Source organism: Neolamprologus multifasciatus, chromosome 10 (assembly GCF_963576455.1).
Source record: "Neolamprologus multifasciatus chromosome 10, fNeoMul1.2, whole genome shotgun sequence".
Classification (NCBI taxonomy): Eukaryota; Metazoa; Chordata; class Actinopteri; order Cichliformes; family Cichlidae; genus Neolamprologus; species Neolamprologus multifasciatus.
Window position 1 is genome coordinate 28,972,042 of NC_140448.1, and position 25,837 is coordinate 28,997,878.

The window sequence follows — 25,837 nt, forward strand, 5'->3', positions numbered from 1 at the left end:
AATACCAAACTTTTACAGCAGCAACAGGCAGGGTCAGAGCCTGTAGAAAAAAGTTATTTCTATAGGTTTTCCCTCTTCTTAACAACTGTGAGAGGGTGGAAATTAGAGGCGGGGCTATTTGAACTCAAAGTTGGACACAGGCAGCTGTACTCATCTTTGTTTTAGTCCATCATTACAAACCTGTTGGTCTCATCACAGCCAGGTCTCCAGATATAATTAAGACTTGATCTGTATTTAAGGTTTAACAGATTCTTTATAAAACGAACTGAAAACCATTTTGAAAAACAGCTATTTTATATAATATCCGGCTGATTCTATTTAGTCTCTTGATTCTGAGAGCGCCGGTTTGTCTCGACTGATCCTTTTGATATCTCATCTTCAGGATGAAAGTCTTCCATCTTTGACTGGCACAAAATTAAACAGTGTTGATGTGTTGTGTGTTGCAGACCTCCTCTTGTTTGGAGATGGTGGTCTTCTGCTGCTCCAACATGGTGAGAAGCTCTGTGATCTTCAGTTGAAGACTCTTCTCTGAGGACGACCTGTCAGTGGTGACCTCTGTCTGAATCCTTGTTATCTGGGTCTGGAGAGATTAGAGCAAGAGACGGAGAGCAAACCAGGAAAAAAAAAGGAGTTTAGGTAAGACTACGACTGGGAGCATGTTAGAAGATATATTTGTATGTTTCTGGCCTATGACATGCAACTGAAACTGCCAACAACGTGCAAGCGAAGAACAATGCCTTCCTTAAATACAAGCACCGGGATGCACAGTCATCTAAAATTAATCATTATTTCATGGTTTCTGGTACCAGCACTCATTATGGGAAGCAGGCAAACAGGAAGCATTGTGATACTTGGGTCCTGCTATCCATGTGGATGTTATTTTGACACATACTACATACGTAAGCACTGTTGCAGACCACGTACATCCTTTCATGGAAACAATGTTCCCTGATGGCTGTGACCTCTTGCAGCAGGATAACGTGGCCTCCCACTGAGTGAAAATGGTTCAGGAACGGTTTGAGGAGCACAACGACAAGCCTCCAAATTCCCCAGATCTCAATCCAATCGAGCATCTGTGCGATGTGCTGGAAAAACACGTCTGATCCGTGGAGGCCCCACCTCGCAACTTACAGGACTTACAAGCCTCTGTCGCTAACATCTTTGTGCCAGATACCACAGCACACCTTCAAGGGTCAAGTGGAGTCCATGCCTCGATGAGTCAGGGCTGTTTTGGCAGCCGAACAGGGACCAATGCAATATTAGGCAGGCAGATCTTTGGCGACAAATCAACTTTTGTGCAGCTTCTGTAGCTCGCCACTTACCTATCTGAAAACCAAACTTCTGTGGTCTATTTTTTTTTTTTCATTTTAATGAGAATCTAGTTCTTCCTGTCTTACCCTCAGCCTCTCGATCTCCCGATCTTTCTCCCGGGTCAAGGTGCTGAGCTGCTCATTGTACTGACGGGATAATTCGTCTGTTTTGATCTGAAAGGTGGAGCTGCTACCTTGTCCAGCCAGCTGATAGGAGGGACAGACAAGACAAAAAGACAAAAGATTTCAAAAACACATTTTGCTAAATAACTGCATAACTTTCTTTATTTAAAGAGATGTATCTCGTGAAGGGGAAAAAAGCATATCCAGAATGAGATGCTTTACCTTCTGTCGGAGCATCTTGTTCTCGTTCTCCATTGCTTTCATTCTTGCTTCCATCTCTTTCAGCTTGAAGTCACGATTCGAGTCGCTACTCTGTTTGCTCATGATCTGGCTCTCCAGTGAACGCTGGGCGGCCTGGGATTCCTTCAGAGACATCTGCAGAAAGACAACACACATAGACGCGATGTAGACGCCCGAATCCAACACATTCAGAAACTGCAGTACCTGACTGTGTCAAAGAGTATCATTTGTTAAAGTGAAGGTCAAATCCTTGCCTCAACGTTGACCTGCTATTTGTGCACATGCAGTAATCCATACTCTGAGGAATCACTACAAACATCTTGCGTGTCCTCATTCCAAATAAAGGATTGCCTTTTTAGATGAACTGACAAGCAAAAGTAGCAAAGCTACTTACGTTTCTCCTTCTCTGATACATGAACCCATGCAGATAGATTCACATTTTCAAAGATTAAAAAAATAGCTGGGTTGTTCAGGTTTTTCTCATTTTGATCCTTAAGTGAAACATCTCCACTATTTGCACAGTAACGCTGGCCACTGACTGCAATGAAATACAGTCTATGAAGAGTGCAACTGAGTCCTGCCCATGCTTGAAGGCAAAACAGTTCATAGCTCTGTTGTCTTTGCAAACATGCCTCCAGAAAACTCTGGAATTCTGGAATTCTGTTTTCATAGTCGGCACGCGTGAAAGAATGGAACCGCCTTTGTTTCTGGCAATTTTCATAGTGTTGTGATAATACGTAAAGTTCGTTTTTTGATTTTTTACACAAAGCCTTCAACTGTAGTAAAATACTTCTCTGACTATTAGTGGAAATGACAGCAGTCACTCTTAACAACCGCAATGTATCCTTCCACATTTCTCTACCATAGCTTCCCAGGACCTCCTCTGCTCCCTGCACCTACATGTCCATTGAAGTCTGCTCCAATCACCACTCTCTCCTCAATGATGACTCTCTTCTAACACTTAGTCCAGAAATCCTCTCTTTCATCTGACTTCCAACCTGTGGGGCACACACTTTAAACATTCGTCATATTTTCTTATTATTTCCAGCATGAAACTCTAGAGCATAGGTGTCAAACTCTGGCCCGAGGGCCAAATTTGGCCCGCAGCCTAATTACATTTGGCCCGTGAAGCCATACCAAATTACTATCAGAGCTGGCCTACTGGTATTATACAGCTAATATATATATTGTTTAGTATTAAACTTTGCTTCTTCCATATTCAGTTTTTCAGCAAAACGTGTTTGACTCCATAAGAAAAGATTCATTCTTATATCTGGAGGAATAAATATATTTCAATAAATATTAATGTTAGCCCGCGACTTTGTTCCAGTTGTGAATTTTGGCCCATTGTGTATTTGAGTTTGACACCCCTGTTCTAGACCCTGTCTGGCGCTCTCTCCACCTCAACACTATTCACATAGTCTTGGTTCAAGATCGCAGCTACTCCATTTTTCTTCCTATCTACACCATCGTAGAATAGTTTGAATCCACCTCCCTTCCACCCTTGTCTCCTGAATACACAACATATCTATGTTTCATCTCTCCATCATATCAACCAGCTCTCTCCCTTTACTACTCACAGGCCCTACATTTAGGGTCCCTAATCCTGCCTTTCCTCCTCTGTCTTCATCCAACAGTAGCACATTTTCTCCCATTTCCAGTATCTCATTCTTGATGATCAGCAAATTTGATTTAACGCAAATGTTTAACCCTCTCCATTTATGCAGGGAACAGGCAGTAGGAGCACACTGGCTTGTGATCCTCCGTCACTGGATGCCAACAGTATGGTGGTGAATTTTTAATTTTACATCTGGATATTGGACTTATGGGCACTTTGACTGACAGCTGGCTTTGCAAGCACTTTGGTAAACTACAGTAGCTTGTTCTGGTGTAGAGACCTAAAGATAAAGGCAACAAAAAATTTAATATTTTTTAGCCTTGGGCAACCAAGTTCTACCTGCTAAGCAGAGAGAGGCCACTAAAAGAAACCTCTGACACTGAAAAGCTTAATAATTTTGGCTGTTTAAAGTAGGGCTGCCACGATTAGTCGACTAGTCACAATTACATCGACTATCAAAATCGTCGACGACTAATTTAATAGTCGACACGTCGTTTGAAGCTTTGTAAGATCCCAAAAGCCACAGGAATAAGTAGTAGGATTTAAGAGTGTAATAACGGACTGAAACAGAAGATGGCAGCACTGCGTGTACAAGGATGCCAGCTGCCGTTAAACATCAAAGAAGAAGAAACTGTGTCCCAGAATTCATAGCCCGGCCCATCGCGGCCCTGCTCAGTTTCCAACAATGGCGGCAGCTGGTTAGTTTTAATATTACTCTTATTACTCTTTCTGGGTCACAAAATAAACGTTTTACATATTTTCAGGCGAGAATGTAGCTGTGTAAACTTCAAATATCTGCTCAGTTTATCAAGACGCCACATATTTTCAAAAGCGCTCCAACGTTTTCGGACCAGCTCGATAGTTAGCCGGGGGCAAGGCTCCCCACCGGACTCCCGGCAAATCGTTTTCAAACCCACCGCCATCTTTCGCTACTCAGGTTAAACATGATATTTAAGTCACTTAGATAACTTTAAAATGTTGTTTGGCTTTTTTTCAGTGTTTTATTTGTTCCTGAGTAAATCGGTTTGGATGAGATTAAAGTTAGTTTTTGCACAGGCTGAATAAACATCAAGCAGACAGCTGATTATCAGAAGTGTGAGATGCTCGAGAATATACTCTGGTGTCCTGTTATATTTTAGATAGCAAGGAGCAGACGGCTGAGTTTATTAAACTCCACTGCAACAATCTGCAAATTTCATTCAAATTTAATAAACTATCATCTTGTCTTTATTTTTAGTTAGCACATACCTTAAACACTTAAAGCTGTAAGCTAATGATAGTTATATAAGAGCAGATGCATGCTAGTTCATAAGCTGTACGTTTTACTTTGAATGGATGCATGATCTGATTACTCGACTAATCGCAAAAATAATCACCGACTAGTCGACTATCAAAATAATCGTTTGTGGCAGCCCTAGTTTAAAGTAATTTTGTAGCCTCTCATTGGTCCGTTTCATACTGTAGTACCAGCCTCTCCCTCAGCCTGGTTCTGCCTGCAGGTCTCCTCTTCCAAAACCCTGCCATGCTTGCTCATGATTGTCTGATAGTTCGGGTTCTGTCTCTGCTGACGTAGACACTGACATTAAAAGAAACTGTACTGGAATTAAACCGGCTCTTTTCCCCTCCAGTGTTTTTGTGGTATTATGAAACAAACCAAATACAAGTTACTCAACACCATCAAAACGGTGGTTTCTCCAAGCACAATTTGGAGAAACAAATTTTGTTCATGAATATTTGGCACACACACTAACAGACAGACACACGTGGAGTACCTGGAGCTGTCTGTTGTTTTCTCGGACGGTCGCCAGGAGGGAGTCATACTGCCGAGCCTGGTCTGTTTTGAAACTCAGATCTCTCTCCAAAGATTCCTTCTCACTCTCCAGACGCTGTAATATCAGAAAGACACAAAACACACATTTGCATTTTTGATTCCTTGTCAGTTTAAAACATTAATTGTTTTTCTTCACAAATGTAAGCACAATAAATGTGACTCACCACACCTCATTCATAGTTTGATACTATCTTTCTGGTGTCTGTACATTCCTGTCTAATTGAAACTATTTAACTAACTCGCACCCCTGTGAAAAAGCTCATATACGATGCGTGAAGCCTTTGGGCGCATACTGTTCTACCCTGACAGACGCTGCTGTACAGATCTGAATGTTACTTATGTAGCCACGCCCGCTGTCATGTTCTTCCCTCAGTGCTGATGTTGCACTGATTGCGTTATCAACCAAATAGGTTCAAGTGGACACAGCAGAACCATGAGGTGTTGATGTTACGGTCACATTTACACTCCTGACTTAAACCCTTTAATGCTGAAATTTGAATGTTTAATATAGAAGCATATTGAATGTACCGGTATATTTATTCCCCTACAATAATATAAAGTGTTAGCATTTTTTCTTTGACTTTCTTTCTTAGGAGATGTTTGCTTGTTTGTTGTCATCATCCAAAGAAGGACTCATCCAGGCTGGAAAAACTGATCAGGAAGGCTAGCTCTGTGGTCGGCATGAAGCTGGACACTCTGGTGTCAGTGGCAGAGAAAAGGACACTAAAGAAACTGCTGGACATTATGGACAATGCTGGGCATCCTCTGCACACGGCCATAAACAACCAGAAGAGTCTGTTCAGTGACAGGTTGCTTCTCCCAAAGACAAGAACCAACAGACTTAAAAACTCCTTTGTCCCACACGCCATCAGACTGTTTAACTCCTCTCTGGAGGGGAGAGGGAGGGGAAACAGGAGGACAAAAGAGGGGGGAACAACTAAGCTGTAGTGCCTCTTCACTTCAATGTGCAATTACCTTTTGTGCAATACTTTTGTTAATAGTCAACGGTGCAATAGACCTCAATACTTTAAATGTGCAATTCACTTGTATTTTTCTTTTTCTTTTTATTCCTATTTATTCTATTTATCCCCTTTGTATATTTTATCTATATATGTCTTTGTATTTATATATGTGTATATATATATATATAATATTCTGTAACTCTGTAACTTCTGTCGGTGCTGTGCTTTTTTGGAAACCGAATTTCCCAGAGGAACCCACCCGAGGGATTAATAAAGTTTTATCTTATCTTATGTACTGGAGTTTTCTCAGTTGCTTAAAGATGATCTGACAGCTTTGATTTATACTGCTGTTTGTGTTTGTTACCACAGTTTTTTATTTTCTTTTGCTGTCGCCGCAGAGTCAAACTAGCGGCTCCAGTTTCTCTCCAAGATTCCAAGAAGGCACAAAGCTGATCCACCCTACTTTTTATCCAGATACCGAGCACTGTGCTGCAGAGGACAGTGTCTGAGTTCTGGTGACTGAGCTGGGACTCGTCTGAAGTGTTTCTCCTTCTTACCCGCAGGTCCTCCGACATGTGCAGGAGCTCCTCTCTCAAACTGTTGAAGGTGGACAGCAGCAGACGCATGCTCTTATCTGCAGTGAGACGAGTCTGACACACAAACACAGAGAAGGTAACACCAGAGAGGGGACAGAAAAAACAAAGGTGTGAAGCTCAATGCGTTGCAGTCGTAAATATTCTTTAAAAAGCACATATTCTGCTGTTTTAGGCGGCCCAACACAGATGCTACTGGTACAGACAGAATTTCAAACGGTAACTAATTTGACCTTATTAATGATCTTGTCTGGATATGATTGTGAGGTCCTAAGTTTAATACATTTGTGTCTTTATAATCTCAGTGTGTAATAGTGAGTGTGAAGAACACTCCCCATTTACATGTGATACAATTCAACCTATTTCCTTTAATAGCAACAGTGTTACAGCCCCTGCATTAAAATATTATGACTGACAGTATTGAGCGCTTTACTAAGGTCTAACAGGATAAACACAGAGCTGAATCCACTGTCAGAGGCCATAAGAAGATCAATCTAACCTTCACTAGTCCTGTTTCTATACTATGATGAATTCTGAAATCTGACTGAAACTCTTCAAGCAGAAAATTCCCCTGCAAATGATCACCCAGCTGTTTCGCAGCTACTCTTTCAGGAACCTTTTAAATAAGAGGACGGCTGGAATTCAGCCTATAATTAACTAAAACATGTGTTTGCTAAGACAGCTGGAGGAATCCCAGCTCCCAGCTATCCAAGTACTAACCGGGCCTGACGCTGCTTAGCTTCTCAGATAAGACAAGACCAGGCATCGTCAGGTGACAGGCTTGAATTTGTGGGATCATATTCTCATTGATAGCAAAATGTGTTATTAATTAAACTTGTGTATTATTGGAATCTTTCTGTCTGTCACTTACCTGTAGCAGATAGCGCATTTGTTGCTTGGTCAGTTCAGTAGCTCCTTTTGGAATCAAAGCCTCCACCTCCTCTTTATCCACCTGAAGTTAAAGAATGACAAAAACACTTTTACTTTAGGTTTTGTTTCCAAGGACTTTAGACAAAATCTCTCACATTCTGCAGAAAATGTCTGAAATCTGATTCGTTTCAAGCTTGTGACTCATTTTGACCGCAGCTAATGTTGTTGTGTCTCTCTGAGATCTCCTCAGATTCACTTATCAGTTACTTGTGTGATGGAAGATTGGTTCTCACCATGGAATCTTTTCCCAAATCCATCTGGTGTTTCCTGGAACACAAAGCAAGGAAAACAATGAGTAAAACAGCGTGACTGGAAAGAGCTCCAGTAGGCGTGTTTAATGACTCTATCTGAACAAAAACCTGTTCATCTCTGATGATGCATCAAAGATTTGGGCTCCTTTTGGTGCACAAACTATTTTTATGGTTGAAAAATTAAATTTAGGTCCATACTGAGATTAGGCACCATACTTAAGGCCACATAAGGATCATTTCCTGGTGCTGTGCTTTTCTGCTAATGTGTGGATAAGTTCATGTGTTTTCCTGTGTTCCCAGAGGAGCGCCTGTTGGTGCCACTCTGACTAGCTCTTCTGTCCCATCCATATTCATCAGGGTGTGCGATCTGGCTAATGACAGCTGCAGCATTTTAAAGAGGTTTTCAGCTTTTCACGGAAACATTTCTTGATTACATGAAAACATCCTGAATCTCACCAGACTTGTCAGCGTGATATTTATTTCAGCCTAATTGCTTAGTCTGGACTGCGAGTCAGCGCACGTACAATAGTGTGGAACAAGTAAGTACATCTGTGCTCGGTGATTTAGAGACATGTAGGTGGTTGGCAGGAAGGTGAAAAGTTATGGCTACCCTCTCACTCACCCACACCTCATGAATCAACTGGGTGTTAACTTAATGGAGCTCCATTTCACTCCCATTGGCCTTTTTAGCAAACCTGACCTACAGTTCATGTCATCATCTTTTTTTCTTACCTTGGTTTCCTGTACTAACATGCAGAGTGATGTGAAAATTTAGCAGAAACTGATGACGGTGAACATATGCAAAATCAGCATGGATTCAAAGCATTCAAAATACACGTGCTGTACCAGGTTACGTTTTCAGGTGTACATACTGTATAATAGGGGTGGGGAAAAAATCGATACTGTGTAGTATGGTGATATTTTGTTTGCTAATAATGTATCGATACAGGGACAGCAGAAATCGATATTTTGTTACAAAAAAGGTTTTTGTGCTCTGACTTCAGAGCATGTTGATCCTTTTTCTGAGCAAGAATCCTGACATTCCTTCACTGTCCAAATGTGTTTAACTTTTTTTTGGCAGCAATAAACATGACAGTTTACTTATTTTAATTTAAGACGTGTTTTATTTTAATTAAGTTTAAAACTTTTTTATTTAATGTAAAATTATATTTTGTTTTAATTTACTTTCAAATTCTTCAGTTGCTGAAGGGGCTGCATAGTTTTCATAAACTGCATAGTTCAGAATAGCTATAATTGTACCAGATGGTTGCGTTCAGTTAAGTTGGACTAGACTGTGATACAAACCGTTCAGTTTATAAAACTGACTGAAATGAGAGAAAGACTGAGTGTGAGACTTTGATATTAGATAAAATGAATATTGATAAAGTTTACCTTTATGTACAGAATCTGATTATCGCAAAATATTTTAAAAAATTGCAATAATATCGTATCGTGCGTTAAGTATTGTGATAATATCGTATCGTGGGATGTATGGTGATTCCAACCTCTACTGTATAATCAATATACGGATGTAACATGCAGGCACTCCTTATGATTCACAGACAACATGTGTACAGCTATATACACAGTTAAAAAAAATACAAATCAAAAACTGCAGAATCCACTGTCAGCAATCCCAAAAGCACAAGAAAATTCCAAACCATGTGATCCAGAATACTATTACCACTCTTGCACAGCTCAAACACGGCACAAAGAATCTTTTAATCAAGTTTTCAATCTGATTTGAAAATCAGTTTCTTTAATGTAAACCATCTCCAACAAAACTCCAACTTTTCACACTCGTGTCCAAAGCACCGAATCTCCCCCAAATGACAGAGCAATCACACAGTTTGCAGGTGACACTGATCACCGCAGTTCTGTTGTCTCCCACAGCAGCTGCAAACAGTGCTCACACACTGTATAGATCCAGTGCTGTGGTTCATCTCCGTCTTTAGTATATTGATTATAAAATGGGGAGCGACATGCTGGGTTTGTGGATATCTGAATGGGCTTCACCAGAGGTACTGCATGACCTCACCTGGGAATTTGAAGGGGAACTGCGAGGTACTGTAAGAAGATCTGAGACGAGAAACTGCGGGAGTTACGAGCGAGAGAAACCAACCCGAAACTCGCCTTCAACCTGTTTGAGCATGCTGCACATGAAACTAATCCAAGCTGCCAAACCCAGAGTCTGTCTCCATGACAATCTCACACAGCTTATCTAAATGGTGTACAGCAGTCCAAGTCAAAACGATGTATGCGTATAACATCTCATATTTCCGTGGACAGACAGAAAGGTGGGATGTTAAAGAAACATCCAACATAAAATTACACATCATCATTCGTTGTTCTGATCTCTCAAAGTTCACTTGAGGAATGAAAACAATTCTTCCATTAGATGATTGGTGCTTGACGATGGTGTTGCAGATCGTGCAGGTGTCAATAAAAGATCCCCCACAGGTTTTTTAGTTTTTTAATGTCTGTGTGGACTGGAGTCATCATGGAGGCCCCTCCCCTCAGGATAGAAAGGTTTCATCATAGCGTGGAGGTGAACAACTCCGTAATGGTTTGAAAGACAACTCCCTCTAATGTAGTGGAGCATGACGCATTGGGTAATTTAACCAAAGCATGACACAGATGTTTCTCAGTTGTGCTAAACTCCATAAATCTGGTAGAAATGGAAGATTTCTTTGCGAAAGGCTATTTGTCTGGTAATAAGGACCGGGGTTTCCTTTTGTCCCCTGGTACTTTACTTATTCCAAAGTAAGATATTTGAAATTTCCTCTTCAAAATAAATCCATACTTCTCAGTTCAAACTTTTCTTTTTTTTTTAAAGCATATCACACAAAATAAAAGCTTCGTGTTTTGACTAGGTCATGGCCAGCTTTGCATTCTGCACTAAAACTGTTGCAGAGCATGTCTGAGAACCAGACAATAGATGTCCTCATTTCACATCACTGCTTAAATAGCAGGAAGCAAGAACCCTGTGTGAGTTTTTTTTCAAAAACACATTCTTTTCAAGTAGTTCTTGCATCTGCTTTATATAAGAATAGAGGTTAAAATGCTAAAATTAAATAAAAATCAAATGTAAGCTTGGATTTAACCCTCTCAAGGCAGACGTTGCCGATTTGCAACAGTTAAAAACTAACAACCTGATTACCCCACATGCATATTTTATGAGTTTTTTTTACTCAGAAGTACCACTGCAGGACTTGGTTGTGCATTAGCAACAAAAAACTTAATTTGAGCCTGAGAGGATTAACCTCAAATTATGAAGACTCTTCCCTTAGGCTATTTTATTACAAAACACTGCATATAGTTTAACTGCTATGCAGATGATACCCAGTTATATTCACGCCAAAAATATTCCTAAAATGAGAAACATCCTGTCACATCCTGTGATGCTAAGAAACTAGTCCACACATCTGTTACAATTGGGGCTTGACAATTGGAATTCCTTATTATCAGGCTTTTTTAAAAAACCACAGTCTAGAAGGAGAGACCATAGTAGGCTCCAGAACTGAATTTAAAATCCTTCATCTCACCTACAAAGTCTTGAATACTCAGGCTCCATTATATCTTGAAGCATTAGTACCATATCTTACTATCATACCTGAAATCTGTCTGTGTTTGTTCCTTTTTCCAATGCAGGAACTCCTGCAACACTTAAGGGAAGAGGAAAAATTTTATTGACTGACCAACGTGTTTGGGCGTAATTTTTGCTGTGATTTGTTCCTTTTCCCGCCAACTCTTCCTACACAATCAGAAGTTGAGCAATCAAACTTTGCAACAAAGAACAAGATATGTCAACAGGCTAAAACTACCAAACTTTACTTTGCTATAAAAGGATTGCATCGTTTTAATTTCACAACCACCAGCACGAACAGGGCATTTGCTACTTGTTTATTCAGTGGTTCTTAAAGTTTTAGAATGGAAGGCGGAGCCTCTCCTCTGAAAACAGCTTCAAGTTTGAATTCAGACGACAGACATCTTATCTAGTTTTATGATTATACAGTAAAAAAAATATTAAAAAGTATATTGTTTTGTTTTGTTTTTTAAATGAACTGAATGAAGCATATCATTAATGCTGGATCAGATGACCAAGAAACATCCATTAGTTATGGCTCAGGCTGCTGGCGGTCTTCCCATGATGCCTCGAAGGTTTCTTCTGTGCTCACGTCATTCACTCCCCATGTGTTTTATTACTGTCTTCTCTCTTATAGTGGCTTTTGTCCCCTTTCCTTATGCTCTCTTTTCTTTTCCTTCACTCCCATCGACTAGTTAAGGCACAAAGCTGCCCTTCCCTAAGCAGAGTTCTGCTAGAGGTTACTTCCTGTTAAGAGGAAGTTCTTCCTCCCTATTGTTGCCAAGTGCTTGTTCACAGGGGATGTATTGATTGTTGAGATTTTCCCTCTAATTTTGTGGGGTGTGTAACTTACAATATAAAGCATCTTGAGGTAGCTGTTCTTGTAAATTAGCACCAAATAGATAAAGTAATTTTAATCTTGTGTGTACACTGATGTGGATGTGAACTGCCTAAAGTTTACTTACTGTCCACGGATCTTGGACACATGCTCGGAGATGTAGGAGTGGATGTCGCAGTTCTTCCTGTAGACATCAGCCAGCAGCTCGCCGAAGTAACGCGTGTCCAGCTTTGTTGGCTCTGGTATCTCCTTCAACTCAGTCCTCACCTCCCTCCTTGAGATCTTCTCTATCACTGGAGGTGGTTTCGACTGTATGACATTAACAATCTCCACCTCCTCCACTTCTACAGCATCCCCCTCCTCCTCTTCCTCCTCCTCTTCTACCTCCAATTCAACCTAGAAGTACCAGGACAGAAATAGATCCATAAGCACTGCGTTTTATCCGAATGACACGATTAAGTCCTTTTTCAGTCTTTTTTCATGGTTAGTTAGTCAAAGGCTCTCGGAAACAGACACTGCATCGTATTCAAGAGAAAGCAGACATTTCTGCAGATCTGGACAGCACACATCAAATCAATCAATGAATAAATAACATTCAGATCAGAAGTAAAGTAATTAAGTCTGTTAGGTAATCTGTTGGTTCTTGCTTTCCTCTCCAAAAAGGTATTTTAAACATTTTTAAAGAAAATCACCATAAGTGACAGCAGGAAATAAGCCACACAAAGCAATTCAGGATTTCACGAGTCAGTATGATGACATGAATCTGTCATCTTTTGTCTGTTTCTCAGCCGATAACTGTAAGGAATGCCATTTTGTGCTTTAAGTAAATTCTCTTCTCAGCTACATGTTGAACACCTGCCAACAGGGATCACGCTTAAAAAGAAATCCTTAGCAGACCGAATCACAGCTGCACTAAACGACATCTTAAACCTTTTTAAGGTCAAATAAAGGTTAAATAAACACATTAAAAATGGCAGCTTATTAAACTGCTGCTTCAAAAACTCCACTATTCTTGAGAGGACTTTCTAGGAAGGGTTAAAAGCCAACTACCAGGAGGCTGCACTCCTTTATTTACATAAGGATTACTTAAATATGTGGGGAGACAAGGCTTGGCTGGCAGTTTGCATTCCAGTTCATGTCTGAAGCTGATGGGGTTAAGGTCAAGACTGTGCAGGACACTTGAATACTTCTGCAGAATTGTCTTTATGTCTTTATGGCTTTATGCGAAGAAGAACCATTGCTGAAGGGGCTTCCCTGACCTGCTGGCCTTCACTACAAATAAAGATCCTATCCAGGCCTGAACCAAAAGTACTGATCAATATTGGATATTTAAAAACAGGTGGCTGAAATCTGCCATGCTACACTTCCAAACTACACTCAACCAAAGCCAAACACATCTGTCAGCTGCAGTAGAGCAGGGCGATATGACCAAAAATATTTATCACGATATACATTTGAAAATTTGCGATAACGATATAACTGACGATATAATTGACACTAGACAAAATACTTTACAACTCCACAACTTTATTAGTGTAAAAAAAACCATCAATGTATTTTCACTTAAACAAGCAGCTGTTTTTTGCATTAAAGTTATATAAAAATTTAACAGTGCAAATGCAAATCCTTGCTGACAGTTTAACCAAAATGCATTTCCAGTGGAAATTGGCCGACATATCCTCAGCATAACCATGTTTAATATCCACAAAACTTAAAAAGAGGTTATACACACACAATACGTATCACTCCGCGAGGTGCCTGCCTAAAATAGCCGTAATGCTCCGACAATCCATCAAGCGGTGCGGCTTCGTAGCTTAGCAAAGTCGTACTAAAACATTTGACAGATTTTCGAGCGCCGTGTACGACATAAAATCGCTTCGAGGTCAGTAAACACAACCAGAGTTCATACATAAGGCACGCGGGATTATAAGGGGCACTGTCGATTTTCAGAAAAATCAAAGGATTGATTTTAAGTGTGCTGTATTTTCCAAACAACACGGTAATAACGACGGCCCGCTAGCATGCTCTACCAAAAATAGTTATTTGTTGTGTATCTGACGGACGAAGGCCAAACCAGTTCCACACCACTGAAGTTGCAGCATTTTTACAAAACAATTCTGCTTCATCCGTTTCATTTAACGATCCGCTTTCGCTCTTCTTATTCTGCGTCGCCGTCATGTGCGTATGAAAACAAAGGCACTGCGCATGTGCGTTTTACCCATATTCTATTGCAATATTTCATTTTCTTATCGTTGCCCAAAATTACACCGGTATTACCGTGAACGGTATGATATAGCCCAGCCCTAAGCTGCAGCTATGTGCATGTAGCAGCAGAGTCGGGTCAAGCTATCGTTGCGTAACTGGTTATTGAACACGCTGAGCTCAGCTACTGGCTGTGTGTGCTCTTCCCACAGAGAGCACCTTAACGCTCTGCAATCGTTTGTCAGTCACACTTGTTCGCTGACACACGAGTGCTCCAAATCAACATCGTTTACAAAGTAATGTCTCGTATCGACCTGTTTCCTCAGATGTTTTTATTGCAGAATTGCAAAATGCTGGCTGTTAAAAAGCACTTATTCATAACTCAACCCTCCAGACCTTCAGTGACATCTTACAACAAGACAATCTCATCTCTGAATCTTTTCAGCTGAGGGAAAGTCCCAAGTAGTGGCTATAATTATTTACAGAGGAACAGAGAGACAGAGAGTGATTGAGAGGGAAAAAACACTAAATGGTTTTTCAGACATGTTTGTGTTTTGCCCATAATTTGAGACATTAATATTTCATTCAAGTTTACACACGAGGAGAAAAAAACTAAGATGAACCAAGTGAGTCGATACTGTCATATTAAATCTTTAAACATTTTATTGCTCAAGAGCTTTTAGGTACATGGACAACCAGTCATTAACATAATAACTGCACTTTGATTTTATATCTAATTTCACTTTCTGTCCACTACAGGAGAGATATGTTTCACTAATACAATATTTGGCAGGTATTTTCACAGGGATACAGATTTTACAGGAATAGTCAAGCTGTAGTTTTTAAACTTTTTCACAATTTTAAAATTCCATCCATCCATCTTCATCCGCTTTATCCGAGGCCGGGTCGTGGGGGCAGCAGCCCAAGCAGAGAAGCCCAGACCTCCCTCTCCCCAGCCACCTCCTCCAGCTTATCCGGGGGAACACCAAGGCGTTCCCAGGCCAGCCGAGAGATATAATCTCTCCAGCGTGTCCTGGGTCTGCCCCGGGGCCTCCTCCCGGTGGGACATGCCCAGAACACCTCACCCAGGAGGCGCCCAGGACGCATCCTTGTCAGATGCCCGAACCACCTCAACTGGCTCCTTTCGATGTGGAGCAGCAGCGGCTCTACTCTGAGCCCCTCCCGGATGGCCGAACTTCTCACCCTATCTCTAAGGGAGAGGCCAGCCACCCTTCGGAGGAAGCTCATTTCCGCCGCTTGTATCCGCGATCTCGTTCTTTCGGTCACTACCCACAGCTCGTGGCCATAGGTGAGGGTAGGGACGTAGATCGACCGGTAAATTGAGAGCTTCGCTTTTACACTCAGCTCCCTCTTCACCACGACGGAAGAGGGTGAATTTTAAAATTGCTTACTAAAAAGTAACGTACAGCTGGGGCTCTTTGTTTACAGTTCCAAAGAGCAAACAGGGAGGTGATGTTCGCGTTATTTAAGTTTTGACTTAAAAAATACGAAAACTTAAAACTGTGACGAGTTTTAAGTTTTACTTTTTTTTCATGCATTAAAACTCAAAACTAAAACTAGACTGAGCTGTCTGACCTGTTTTTGATGTTATAAATCACTAGTTGCACCCTTTCCAAGGCTCAGTATTAACAATTAAATTAATAACACCTTATAAATAACAGTAATAAAACTAATAAAGACTCATCAACGAGCACATACTGTTCAGTTTTCTTTTCTTTTCTTTTTTACAGTTCACAGGTATAATTCATACTGACTTTTATGTGAAAAAAGAAACCTACACAGGTTTTTACTGTCAGTGTGATCGTGTTATTGCCTGACTCTGAGCACAGTATGTACTAGCGGGTTTTTTTAAGGCCTACCTGTGACTTGTCATGGTTTTGCAATGTACATCTGTGAGAATGCCAGCATCAACATAGAGTCTGGCACCACAGCTGAAACAATTCCTATTCCTGCTTATGCATTCTGTTACTACAGAATGAGTACTTTTTACTTTCGGTACTTTAAAGTACATTCCACTACTAACGCTCCAGTTCTTACTTAAAAGGTATTTTTACGTGTTGAATTCTACTTATTGCACTTTTAAACTCAGGTATTTAAACATAACAATTTGGCCAATTTGACGACCAACACTGGCGCTAACACTGGAAATCATGGCATTAAATCTGCAAAAACAGCTACTTTATTATGTTCTAGAACTTTTCTAAAGATTTCTCTGCATTTATTTATTTAAAAATACCTGCCTGAATGATCTTTCCGGACTGATAAACTCTGAAATTTCTTTTTAAAACTAAATACGTTGGACTAAACAAAGGAGAACGACTGTTTTATGAAATCATTTCTTCCTACACATCCAAACCGTGGCTGAGCAAAGTGGTTCAGCGAGATTCCACACAAGCTCGAGGGAAGATCACAAGCTGGAATTTCCCACCAAGTGAAGTTTAAAGCACTGTGCCATTGGAGAGTCCTGCACAGAGCACTACAGGTGCAGCTTCTTTCACCACTGTCAGAGAGGTGTTTAGTCACTAATACTGTGTTGCACAGTGCTAAAGAGAAAGGTGTTTTGAAATGTTTCGCTCATTTTTGCTACAAGAGACAAACACAAGACTACAAACAAAAGAACTCTGCAGGATTTTCCTATAATTCATGCAAAAAAAAATATTTTTCCCTCCACACGATTAAACTCTGCACACATACACAAAGAAGTTACTGCAAGGTTGTGTCAACAGATTACATCATAATTTACAGCTTATACTGATGAACTAGTATTTCAGCATATAAGGTACATAAACACCACCAGTGGGAACCTTGGTTGTAATGCTGCAGGTTTTCTTTATGCATGGCTCATATAATAAACTGCTGTGTAAGTCCTATCAGGAAACAGTGGCACAGGAGGTGAGTGGGTGAGTGTTACTATTGTTAAAATAAGGGTCAAGGAAATTCCAGAGAAGGGAAGAAAAACACATGTAGTGAAGCTGTTTAAATGCCTGAAAGACAGCAACAAGCTCAAGTAACTTCTCACAAGCTCTGGGGAAACAGAAATGCAAGACAATCGCTTACCTGTGTGAGACAAGCCTGACTAAACCAAAAAAACTGCTGAAGTTTCAAAACTTTAATCCCTCAACAGAAAGAAAAGCTTATCTCAATGTTATCTTTAATTTTTGCAAAGTGAAAATATAAACATCCCTCTAATCTTGAGAAAACCCACAGTAAGTTTCATGCGCATGATCTGTGTTACGTAAGTTAAGTCTCCCACCTGTTAGTATATTTTATTTGTACCTATTTTATTTTATTATTTATTTACTTGTATTTATTATTCCTCTTGTTTGGTTTCTGTGAAGCACTTTTAAATGTGCTATATAAGTAAAATTGTATTGTATTGTATTATGAGGCACAAGAGACAATGAAAGTAGCACAAAAACATGATAAACAGTAAGTAAAATGCACGTTTTTCTATAATAAATCACACAAAGAGCGATTTTGTTTATTAAAACAGGTCCAGCTCTCACAGAGGAAGAAAAAACAAGCGACTCAGATGACGCACAACTCTGGTATTTGACAGCCTGTAAATCCTATCTAGACACTGTGAAACCTCGAGGTTGGTTAATGATCCCACACAGAGCTCAAAGGTCACAGCAGTGCCAAAGACTGGCATTACTTTCTCCTGTTTCTAATTCTTAAACAGTAAGAGTAAAATGGGAAACAAAAGGAATGAGGCGGCTACACAAAAACTATAACAGCGTGGAGGTGGGTGAGAAAAGGAGCGTAGAAATGACTGACGGGCAGATCAGTCTGGACATAAACACGACTCTAAAACAAGCCACTTGCTATCAGCAGACATGTTGGTAAAGGCGTGTAATCTATATAATATTATTATTTTTCACAGGTTAGTGTCAAAAGTGTAAATATCCTCCTTTTTTAAATACATTATTATACATTACATTATACAGCTACACTCACCAGTCCCATTTAAATTGACTTGTTTTATAGCACCTGCAAATCTGTGACCTCTTTTATCTGTAAACATGCACATACAGGTTGGTAGCAATGTGGGTAGTTCCAATGAATAAAATCTCTCACAACGCACGACAGACAACTGGTATGAATGTCACGGTAGATCCACACACCGATTTAAGTCTTTTAAAGCCACTTCCCACACGTCTTAGATTTAAAACAAACAAACAAACAAAAAAAAAACGGATATCAAAAAGATATAAAACTGCAACAAAATCTTCAAATTGTATATATTTATATATCAGGTCAATAAGTTTAAGGCTTTTTGAGCAAAAAATTGGATTTTTGCTCAAACTTGACCCCTGAGCTCAGTGCTCAGTGTTTGTTACAATGTTCGCTTTTTTGTGCTATTTTAAAGCCTAAAAATGTGTTAGCTACTCAAAAATAATACTAGTCAGTATATCACTACAGGTTAATGCAAATAATCATTAGTTACAGCCTTTCAGCAGTATGAGGGTAATCGCGTTTCATGTTTACCATCTCAAATGGGTGAGGTTCTCCAGTTTGATTTTCTTCTTCCTAACTGGAGATAAGATTTTTTTTTTTTACCTGTGATAAGAAATCAGGTATTTTAAGTAAACGTGGTAAAAAAAAAAAAAAAAAAAGTTGAAAAAGCAGCAGCTTCCTGTTTCGAATGCAAACAAAACTCTTTCAGTAGCTGACTGTCACGGGCTATGAATGAAGCTTCCACAAAGAGCAGTAACTCAATACATCATCACCTCACTTCTTTGGCAGGCCTTCTGGTCAATGTGTGTGTGCGTCCGTGTGTGTGTGTGTGTGCAGGTCAGTGCATGAGCCACACAGGCTCTCAGAAGCCTGAGTGACTGAGAAACACTAGAGATTGTTACTGGAGAGAGAAGAGTCACGTTACCACACAAGCCTCTTTGTGTGAGTCTCTGTGAGTGTCTTTGTGTGTGCATACTGAAGAAAAAATCCTTATCATGTATTTGTGTGTGCATGACTCAGTCTTTTTAAATTATTTAATTTAAAAATAATTTAAACTATTTTAAATTATTATGAATTATTGAGCCAGGAACAGTCAGAAGCCGCATTAAAATGGGGAACTGAGGTGAAGGTGGGTTGCAAAGCTGCTTGCACATAGGCATCTACTGTTGGCAGACTGAAACAGCCTAAACTGAACTTCCTGTTGAGACTCGTATATAAGTTTCTGCTGTGCAATCGGCCATCACGTGAACGGCAGAGATACCTGCTGATCTGTCAACATCTTGGCAAGTCTGAACAAACATTAAATTTAATTTTTAAAGACATCAGACGTGTAAAATCCTTCATTCACAAAAGTGAGACACGAGACATTTTAATCTTATTAAAAATAAACATTAAAATGGGATATTATTACAATAGAGTTTAATGCTGTTTTAAGCCAGACCTTTAGTTCACAGTTTTGTCCACAGTTTTCAGATTCCCTCAGTAGGAAATAAATAACTCCTACACTGGAAGCCACCGAGTAAAACTAAAACAGGAACTCAACAGGATGCATTGAACAGGTGGGATATTTGTTAGCTGGCAACGCTGCATGTGTTGGGTTTCCAATTGTAGTGCAGGGGCCTCTGTGATTATGACTATTAAGTTTGACCTTTAACAGGTACAGACTGTGTTACCTTAATGATTAGATGCTTGGATGAACCACAGTTTTGTAGCTCAGCAACGGCACTGACATGTAGTGCATGCTCGTGAAGATGGATTCAGTCACTGAAAACAAAAAAGGCACCGCACTGGTAACCAGTTAAGCTTAGACTATCTGTCTCACTCATTTTTTAATGAATTAGAAGCAGCTGAAATAACCTGGCTCCATAGTGCAGTGCCTTATACATTCGCCTAAATTTGAGAACGTGTCAGGAAGGGCATATGGTGTAAAAAATCTGCAAAAATCACAACATTTAACGCTACTCGCAGTGGTGACTCCCTTGTGAATAAGGGAGCAGCTGAAAGTAGCCAGAAGCAGGTAAAACAACACGAAAGCCTACCAAGCACATAGGCTCAATGTCACCATAGCAACAATGACACTACCTTGGATGTAATAAGCGTGTGAAGCAGTCATAATTAACAGCTCTCTTTAATGCTGTCACAACTACCTTCGATTTGTTTAGTTTACAACTAAGTAGTGTGAAAACCAGCTGATTTCAGAGTGCCGCCCAAAGGAGCAGACATTTATTTGCTTGGCACTTGACTGGATGGGTCATCTGTTTGGTACTAACGGCAAACTTCAATCAGTCAAGTCAGCAAGTGATACGAATCATGGAACGCCGAGGAGGACAAACAAGCCGCAGTCTGAGAAGCTGTAAAAGCTAGCAAGCAAATAGCAAAGGTAACTATGGAGTTAGCATGTCATTAGGTGATTCTGTTGTGCATAAAAGGCAGTCACAAACTGAAAATAGTCAAAAGGTGATTGGATGAACAATGTACTGTCATATGTAAAGCATGCAGTACATGATGCTACTTTATTAGTCAGTAGGCGACCGTGGCTCAGGGGGTTGGGAAGCGTATCTGTAACCGGAAGGTCGCCGGTTCGTTCCCCGGGCTCTCTGTCCTGGTCGTTGTGTCCTTGGGCAAGACACTTTACCCTACTACCCTACTACTGGTGATGGCCAGAGGGGCCGATGGCGCGATATGGCAGCCTCGCTTCTGTCAGTCTGCCCCAGGGCAGCTGTGGCTACAACCGTAGCTTGCCTCCACCAGTGTGTGAATGTGAGAGTGAATGAATAGTAGCCTTGAAAAGCGCTATATAAATCCAATCCATTATTATTATTAGTCATAGGACACTGAACGGGTCCAATAAACTGTGGCTTGGCCACAAGTCCACAGCTTGAAGCCAAACCACAGTTTGTCTTGAAGGCAAGACGGATGCACATGTGATAGTGATATCCTACAAGAATCCAGCTGCACCGGAAAGTATTATTTACACAACGTGTTCATCAAATAATGACTATAATTACAAAAACATCTCTGGGTTTTTGGATATGAAGAGGGCAAAAGGTGGGGCTCACTCTGAACAGGTCACCAGTCTGTATTTCTCTCATTTATGTGCCTTCAATAAATTGTGAGGAAAAAAAGACAACAAGCATGAATGAGATCAACATAGCTGTGCCGGGTTTTTAAGTACAATTGATAAATGACTTTTAATCTGCTAATTTAATGGCAGTTCAACTTTCACAACCACAAACCAAAACAAAATGTATAATCCATTAGCTTCAAAGAAAAAATAAAACATGACACTGACAAACTTGAACAGACACTATGAAGTCAACTCAACTGGAAACCTCACTGAAGCCAAAGTGATTGCAGCATAAGGTTATAACTCTGTGTCTGTGGGTGTTTATCAGCAGAGAAGACTGAGGAGCAGATGGTATACTCATGATAAAAAACAAGATGCATTTCAGCTCTTTGAAACTTGCTGATGTTTGAAAGGAGTTGACGCTGCAGAAAATATGACAGGAAACTCACGTCAGACAGGCTGGATCTGTGTGGATCACCTGTTTGATCACCTGTCGATCTTTTTAACAAGATAAAAAAGTGGAAAGTGATCATTCCTAAGAGATTCCTTAAATGTAAACATTTAAAACATGATATCCTCATTCTTGCTTCACCTCAATGTGACTCCCTTCTTCACCATCCTATAATTAGGCTTGAATACCTCACATACCACACAGCTGTGAGAAAAACCCTCTAAGGAAGCATCGGTGCATAAACCTTCAGAAACCTTCAGCTCAAACACAGATAATCACGTTCACAGAAGATAGTCGTAAAGACTGCATCCTCCACAGCAAACATGTCTGTCAACAACCACCCTGCTTAAATACCCGTGAACCTGTAGTTCTTAATTTGGCAGAGAATTTTTGTCAGAGCACGAAAAACTTCAGGGAATCCTTGAAATCTGATTCTTTACACGGTATCAGAGATGTAGAAGTTTCCATCCATCGTAAAAGACAGAAAAATGTGCTGAATGTTGCTTCCACATCAAATATCTTCCTAAGAGAAACTACAAAGCCACACATTAATGCGTTGACCTTTACTATGTGAGAATTTACTATGTGCTTGCTGAATCATAAGTCATTAAATCAGACAGATCTCCTCTTCGGGGTCGTCTCCTTGTGCACCTCTGCACCCGTTCTAGCCCTGCTGCTATTTTTAAATCACTCCATGCAAGCACATGAAAAATTCACAGGAAGGCAAATCCACAGCCACCGCCAAATGTTGTCCCTGAGGACTACACAGTAGAAGTCTTTGTTAACGGTCTGGTCCTGTGGGACACATGTAAAAACCCTCCTGGTTCTTCTACTGACACATAAAGGTTGAGACAGTTTGACAAATATGTTAAATTTGAGGTTCACAGTTAAAAAATTGCGACATACATTCCCAACATTCATCCAAGTTGTCCGAACAGGAGTTCCTTGGAGCTAATCTGCCCTACGATGACCTTTGAGATGGAGTCTCCAAACCTTAGGATCCCTCCCCTGTTATTCTAAGCTCATATCTGTTTATTTTGGACAACTGTTTTTCTTCTTCATTTTTTCTTTATTTCGTTAAAAAACTGATTGCAACATCTTCCGGCATATAAGCATTAATTCATGAAGAAAAAATCAGAGAAATTATGAGAACATTCTTTAGCTGCAGCCCTGTTCTCGTTCGTCAGAGAACCGTGTTATGCTCTAAAACTTGCTCCGTGCAGGTAATCCAAGTGCTTTCACACAAAAGTGGGAAAACATGAACCTGGCAGGGTGAATGAACAGGCCAAAACTACTGCCACACAGACAAAAGCCCTCCCGTTTAATAAAAACGAATCCTATCCTCAAGCAACAAGATTTCGCTTCACATAAAGCAAGAAACACATGTGCAGACATGCTTTTTACTATACCTTGCAAAAGCTGCTACCATGTGAAATTTGCGTTTCATTGCACCAGATGTCACAGTCAAACCCGCTCCCAGGTCATAAATATGCTAATATATAGCATTTTAACTTCAGCCTGTACAGACCTGCAACTGTAAACTTGCATTTGCATGCAAAGCAGTGGAGCGGTGTAGAGTGTCCTACGGTCACTGCAGGCTTATGGGCAGCGTTTTAGGTAGTGATGCATTTTAGAGAAGCGTCCCTTGCGTGCCTGTGGAAGTCTGTTTATGTTGTGTGTGTGTGTGTGTGAGAGAGAATAGGTTAAATGTTTTTTTTCACTGTGGGTAACATTTTCAAAACTGGTCCGGCAACTTTTTTCTCCTTTGATCTTCTTCGCTAGAATTTAAGCCGAGACTTGGCTGGTGACAAACATGATGCAGATCACAGCGGTAATGGTTACCTGGTCAGTGCAAAGGAAGCGCTATATTCATTTTCTTCTCTGTAGGCGCCTGATACAAGTCAGATCTACAAAACAGAGTTTGATCTTGAGAAGATTCAGTTATGCCACACCTTCCATTCAGGTTTAACTGATACTCTTTGTTAATCAGTCGCGTCGTGTTGCTTTTGGAAACATTTTATCTGCCGCTGTCACACACTGTACAGCCTATGAAACATGACTTCATTCAAACCAAAACAAAAATGTGAACAGCCTCCAAAAAGAGTAGCTGGGACTCTGTCAGTTCATTTAGAACTGAAGAAGCCTTTTGGATGAGAGGTGGAACACACAAGTCCAGTTCTCTTCGTTTCAAGCGCTCAACGATTACCTGGATGATGTAGAACCTACACAGATGTGAGGCAGTTACCTCACATCTGTTAGATCATAGTATTTAAATGTATATATGTTACCTTACCCTAAAGTAAAAGCCCTTAACAGCTCTTTGTATCGTGCTTTAAGTGTGCATATTTCTATTGTATAGATGGGCATTTTAACAAGATTGATGTGCCTTTGGAGTCAGCCTGCAGAACTGCAGTTTCTAACAGGTATGCATTGGCTTCACTTTTCAGGCCTGGAGGTTGCAGCTCATGGGTGAATTTTAGGGGTGGGGGAAAAAATCGATACTGTGTAGTATCGTGATATTTTGTTTGCTAATAATGTATCGATACAGGGACAGCAGAAATCGATATTTTGTTACAAAAAAGGTTTTTGTGCTCTGACTTCAGAGCATGTTGATCCTTTTTCTGAGCAAGAATCCTGACATTCCTTCACTGTCCAAATGTGTTTAACTTTTTTTTGGCAGCAATAAACATGACAGTTTACTTATTTTAATTTAAGCCGTGTTTTATTTTAATTAAGTTTAAAACTTTATTTAATGTAAAATTATATTTTGTTTTAATTTACTTTCAAATTCTTCAGTTGCTGAAGGGGCTGCATAGTTTTCATAAACTGCATAGTTCAGAATAGCTATAATTGTACCAGATGGTTGATTCAGTTAAGTTGGACTAGACTGTAATACAAACCGTTCAGTTTGTCAACAACAAAACTGAAATGAGAGAAAGACTGAGTGTGAGACTTTGATATTAGATAAAATGAATATTGATAAAGTTTACCTTTATGTACAGAATCTGAATATCGCAAAATATTTTTAAAAATTGCAATAATATCGTATCGTGCGTTAAGTATTGTGATAATATCGTATCGTGGGATGTATGGTGATTCCCACCTCTAGTGAATTTCCCTTTACGCTTCAGATTCTACCTCTTATCCACACTGTGCAGCCTCATTGCACTATGGCTGATGATGAATATGGAAAAAGGTGAGAAGTAAATGATCGGTCTGCCAATTAGCATCTGCATTTGCATCTAATAACCAATCCCCGCCCCTCTCAAGTGCTCAGGGAATGTCTTTCAGTCCTCAGATAACAAAGGTCAAAAGGCCTCCGTGACATTCAACAGCACTCCAGCCGTCTCTGCACACTACAAGAATCCATCATGTTTTGGGTTTTGTTTTCTGAACTTGCTCCCCTCCCACGGGGATGGATAATTTTAGCCCTCCAATCCTTCCGGCCTCACCGGTGGGTCTGTGTTCATTACAAACATGCTGAGTTGTGTTGTGTTGAGAAATGTTTTAGTCAAATTTCCAAGAATGTGTCACACAGTAAGAGTGTCGTTTGTGCTCAAAGTGGCTTCAAATGACTTCAAAAAATGTTCAAAATAAAAACCATCATTAAAGTCAGGAGCAGACTGACAGACATTTCTTTTTCTGAGTCTGATAAAAAAACAAAAACAAAAGTCAGGTAAACCACAATTTGCTTCATGTCACTTTATCATCACTAAAAATGAAATCATCAAGAAAGAATTCTTCAAGCAGGTCAAGAAAAGCTGATTAGTAATAAGTTGTAACTGACAAGCTGACGGGAAAGAACGCTGCGAGCAAGTTGGAGCGAAAGCAGATTAGAGGCACGGGTAACTCCAGGA

General features: G+C 40.1%; 1 protein-coding gene across 2 annotated transcripts in view; it reads right to left on the minus strand.

The window, feature by feature from the left end:
- Positions 1-25,837, minus strand: part of pof1b (POF1B actin binding protein) — a 41,780-nt gene that overhangs the window by 7,817 nt on the left and 8,126 nt on the right. For both annotated transcript variants that reach the window (XM_085174110.1, XM_085174111.1), the window contains exons 3-10: positions 12,410-12,678; positions 7,841-7,874; positions 7,549-7,629; positions 6,642-6,734; positions 5,064-5,177; positions 1,656-1,808; positions 1,398-1,517; positions 449-580 (exon numbers count right to left, since the gene is read on the minus strand). In XM_085174110.1, coding sequence (XP_085030236.1) covers positions 449-580; positions 1,398-1,517; positions 1,656-1,808; positions 5,064-5,177; positions 6,642-6,734; positions 7,549-7,629; positions 7,841-7,874; positions 12,410-12,678 — 996 coding nt within the window. The remainder of the gene's footprint in view (positions 1-448; positions 581-1,397; positions 1,518-1,655; positions 1,809-5,063; positions 5,178-6,641; positions 6,735-7,548; positions 7,630-7,840; positions 7,875-12,409; positions 12,679-25,837) is intronic.